At 46.4% G+C, this 5000-nt stretch overlaps 1 protein-coding gene across 1 annotated transcript in view; it reads left to right on the forward strand.

The window, feature by feature from the left end:
• The window catches only part of LOC307240653 (extracellular sulfatase Sulf-2-like), a gene marked incomplete at its 5' end in the record, with an annotated part of 23658 nt that overhangs the window by 1792 nt on the left and 16866 nt on the right, over positions 1-5000 (forward strand). The window contains 5 exons of the mRNA XM_080014492.1: positions 231-382; positions 1131-1300; positions 2401-2551; positions 2738-2837; positions 3911-3986. Of these exons, the coding sequence (XP_079870618.1) occupies positions 231-382; positions 1131-1300; positions 2401-2551; positions 2738-2837; positions 3911-3986 (649 nt within the window). The remainder of the gene's footprint in view (positions 1-230; positions 383-1130; positions 1301-2400; positions 2552-2737; positions 2838-3910; positions 3987-5000) is intronic.

Genomic DNA, 5000 nt, shown 5'->3' on the forward strand with positions numbered 1-5000 from the left:
CACACATACAACACGCATAACATGCACACACACACACACGCACACACACATACACACACACGCACACACACACACACACACATACAACACACATAACATGCACACACACACACACACACACACACATAGCCGTCAATTAATCGTGTCGCATCAGGTATAATTCTATGTTTTTCAGACTGTGTATTCTGTGTGTGTTCTGCGTGTGTGTGTGTGTGTGTACGTGTACCCAGCATTCTTTGGGAAGTACCTGAACGAGTACAACGGTTCGTACGTGCCCCCTGGGTGGAGGGAGTGGCTCGGTTTGGTGAAGAACAGTCGCTTCTACAACTACACCCTGAGCCACAACGGGGTGCGGGAGAAGCACGGGGCGCTTTACCCCCAGGTACACACAGTACACACAGCACACACAGTGCACACCACACACTACACACAGTACACAGTACACACAGTACACACTACACACTAAACACAGTAACCATTGTACACGCACTACACACAGAACAGAGCACACACTACACAGTACACGCTACACATTGTACACACTACACACAGAACACAGTACACACTACACAGTACACGCTACACATTGTACACACTACACACAGCACACACTACACACAGTACACACTACACCCAGTACACAGTACACAAAGTACACAGTACACAGTACGCACTATACATAGTACATAGTATACACTACAGACAGTACACAGTACACACTACACACAACACACACTACACACAGTACACAGTACACACATTGTACTTACTTCAGTCTCAGACAATCCAATATTTATTATGTTTGACTGTTTTTTGAGAAATGTGATGACGGGTGGAGCCAGGGGTGGAGTCACCAGGTGATCTGTAATTCAATTCAGTGTCTCTCCAAACGATACCTCCTCCAAATTCTGCGTCGCGTCTTCATTATTTTCTCAGCACAAATGAGCTGTTCTCCATCCTAGAGCTCCACCTTTAAGTGGCACGTTGCTTTACTTGGGACAGCGGGGCGTGGTCGAGTGTTGGACGGTGTCAGGAGCACGCTGTTGCAGCTTCATCCAGTCGTGTGTGTACCATGTGTAGTACTACAGTAGTACTGTGTGTAGTACTACAAGAGTACTGTGTCTCCTCAGGACTACCTGACGGATGTGATCACGGCTCGGGCTTCCCAGTACTTCAGAGCCTCTAAGAGGATCTACCCCCACCGGCCGGTGCTGATGGTGCTGAGCCACGCCGCTCCACACGGGCCCGAGGACTCCGCCCCGCAGTACAGCACCGCCTTCCCCAACGCCTCGCAGCACATGTAAGACACACACACACACACACACACACACACTCACACACACACTAAGCTGGGTAAAGCAGCAGAACAATGCAGTCGCTCTGTTCGGAGTTTAAAGATAAATCCACATTCAACTCCACAAGCCTTAAAACATCACACTGTGTGTGTGTGTGTGTGTGTGATTAATCACCCGGTTTCATCTGGAGTCCGTCCCTTTTCATGCCTCTAACCCTGGTCAGGGTCGTCCAAACGTCCTGTTTCCGAGCAGCTTCCTCCAGCGCTTCCTGGGGAATTCTGAGGCGTTCCCATGCACCTGGACCTCACCTGGACAACCAATCAGAGCGCAGGATTGACCTACAACCAATCAGAGTGTTGGATAGACCTACAACCAATCAGAGCGCTGGATAGATCCTACAACCAATCAGAGCGCTGGATAGATCCTACAACCAATCAGAGCGGTGGATAGATCCTACAACCAATCAGAGCGCTGGATAGATCCTACAACCAATCAGAGCGCTGGATAGATCCTACAACCAATCAGAGCGCTGGATAGCCCGTCCAGATGGTTTAATAGAAGACTCTTTAATCATCACACGCCACGCCACACATGCGGGTGGGGGTCCTTACTGACGTTAGGTGGAGGAAAGCCCATGTGAGCACGTGGGGAACATGCAAACTCCACCCAGAAAGGCCCCTCATTGGGAGATAAGCCACCGGAGCAAACAGCGCCCAGGGCGGGAATCGAACCCAGGACCTTCTTGCTGTGAGGCAGCAGTGCACCGTGCCACCCAATAATAATACAAGTGATACTGTCACAACAGCAGATTCAACTGACTGTTCCGTGTCAGCAGCAGCCATCTTGGTAAGGGCCATCTTCTCAACCGCTCTCCTCTGCATCGTCACGGTAACAGCCCCGCCCCGTATTAGATAAATGGCTGTGATTGGTGGAAGCCCGGCTGAATGGGAGGGTGGCTAGACATATTCCGCAGAGCGGCAGGTGGCTCTGGTTCCCGGGAAACGTTGAGCGTTTTGTACAACATTAGTTTACACTGTCTGTCCCCCCCCCTCCCCGTCTGTCCTACCTGTCTCTCTCTCGCCACCGACCTGTCTCCCTCTCCCAGTACTCCAAGTTACAACTATGCTCCGAACCCGGACAAGCACTGGATCATGCGCTACACTGGTCCCATGAAGCCGATCCACATGGAGTTCACCAACATCCTGCACAGGAAGCGGCTGCAGACGCTGCTGTCAGTGGACGACAGCGTGGAGAAGGTACCGAGTACTGGGAGGACTGGGAGGACTGGGAGGACTGGGAGGACTGGGAGGACTGGGAGGACTGGGAGGACTGGGAGTACTGGGAGGACTGGGAGGACTGGGAGGACTGGGAGGACTGGGAGTACTTCCCACCGTGTAATACTAAACAGAACAAACTGTCTGTCTCTTTCCGTCTGTCTGCAGCTGTACAACATGCTAGTGGACACTGGGGAGCTGGACAACACCTACATCATCTACACCTCAGACCACGGCTACCACATCGGGCAGTTTGGCCTCGTCAAAGGTAAACAACACCACCACCACCACCACCACCACCGCTGCCGCCATCGCCATTACCACCATCACCACCACCACCATCACCATTACCACCATCACCACCACCACCACCACCATCACCACCATCACCATTACCACCACCATCACCACCACCATCACCATCGCCACTACCACCATCACCACTACTATCATCATCACCACCATCATCACCACCACCACCATCATCACCACCATCACCATTACCACCACCATCACCACCACCACCATCACCACCACCATCACCATCACTACCATCACCACTACCAGCTATACCACCACCATTTCCACCACAATCATCATCACCACCATCGCCACCACCACCACCACCACCACCACCACCATCACCACCACTATCACCATCACCACCATCACCACTACCACCATCACCACCACTATCATCATCACCATCATCATCACCACCACCACCACCACCACCACCACCACCACCACCACCACCACCACCACCATCACCACCACCATCACCATCACTACCATCACCACTACCACCATCACCACCACTATCATCATCACCACCATCACCACCACTATCATCATCACCACCATCATCACCACCACCACCACCATCATCACCATTACCACCACCATCATCACCACCACCATCACCACCACCACCATCACCATCACCACCACTACCACATCACCATTACCACCACCATCCACCATCACCACTTCCCCCATCACCACCACTATCATCATCGACACCATCATCACCACCACCACCACCACCACCACCACCATCACCACCACCACCATTACCATCACCACCACCACCATCCCCACCATCACCAACCATCACCATCACCACCACCGCCACCACCACCGCCACCACCACCATCACCACCACCATCATCACCATCACCACCACCACCATCATCACCATCACCACCACCACCATGTCTGTTCCCCTTCAGGTCAGGAATGGACCAGCAGCTCCAGTTGTTGGTGGGCTTCCTGTACCTGTGAGGAATCAAACCGGTCTGTGGTTACCATGGTGATTTGATTTGCTCTGTGTGTTTCCAGGGAAGTCGATGCCGTACGAGTTCGACATCCGAGTCCCGTTCTACATCCGAGGCCCCAACGTGGAGCAAGGCGTGGTGTAAGAACCCTCCACCGCACCGCGCTAGCACCACCCGATGTTATCTACACCCCAGGGAGCAGATCTCTCTGAAGGAGGTTATTTAGAGATAACCACCGTCTGGCTGCACATGACCCTGCTTATTACACACTACCTTACGCATTATATAAACCTATTATATCATATCATATGATATCATATAATGAGGGGATAACGTACGACCAGACGTTGATTATGTGTAAATAACCTCCAGGGACAAGGACCAAATAAAGGATCAAATCAAATCAATGACACGTTTCTCACTGAATAAATCAATACATTTACACGGAAAAATGATTATAAATGATGTTACTTTGCTGTTTTAGAGCTTCTGCTGCAGTCACAGCAACCGAGTGAACAAAACACTGAATATTATATTTAATTTTAATTATGTATTATATTTAGTTATATTTATGTATTATATTTAGTTATATTTATGTATTATATTTAGTTATATTTATTATATTGACTTATCTTTATTTATTATATTTACTTATATTTATGTATCATATTTACTTATATTTATTTATTATATTTACTGATATTTATTGCCTATATTTATTTATTAAATGTACTTATATTAATTTATTAGATTTGGTTATAGTTATGTATTATATTTAGTTATATTTATGTATTATATTTAGTTATATTTATGTATTATATTTAGTTATATTTATTATATTGACTTATCTTTATTTATTATATTTACTTATATTTATGTATCATATTTACTTATATTTATTTATTATATTTACTGATATTTATTGCCTATATTTATTTATTACATTTACTTATATTAATTTATTAGATTTGGTTATAGTTATGTATTATATTTTCTCATATTTATTTAATTCAAAAAAAGTAAATATAATAAATAAATAAATACATAATATTATTTATTTATTGTATTGACTAATTTTTATTTTTTATATGAATAAATTGTATTTACTTTTATTTATTTATTGTATTTAGTTATTGATGTTAATGACATAAAAC

This window comes from Zeus faber, assembly GCF_960531495.2.
Source record: "Zeus faber genome assembly, chromosome: 15".
In the NCBI taxonomy this organism is placed as follows: Eukaryota; Metazoa; Chordata; class Actinopteri; order Zeiformes; family Zeidae; genus Zeus; species Zeus faber.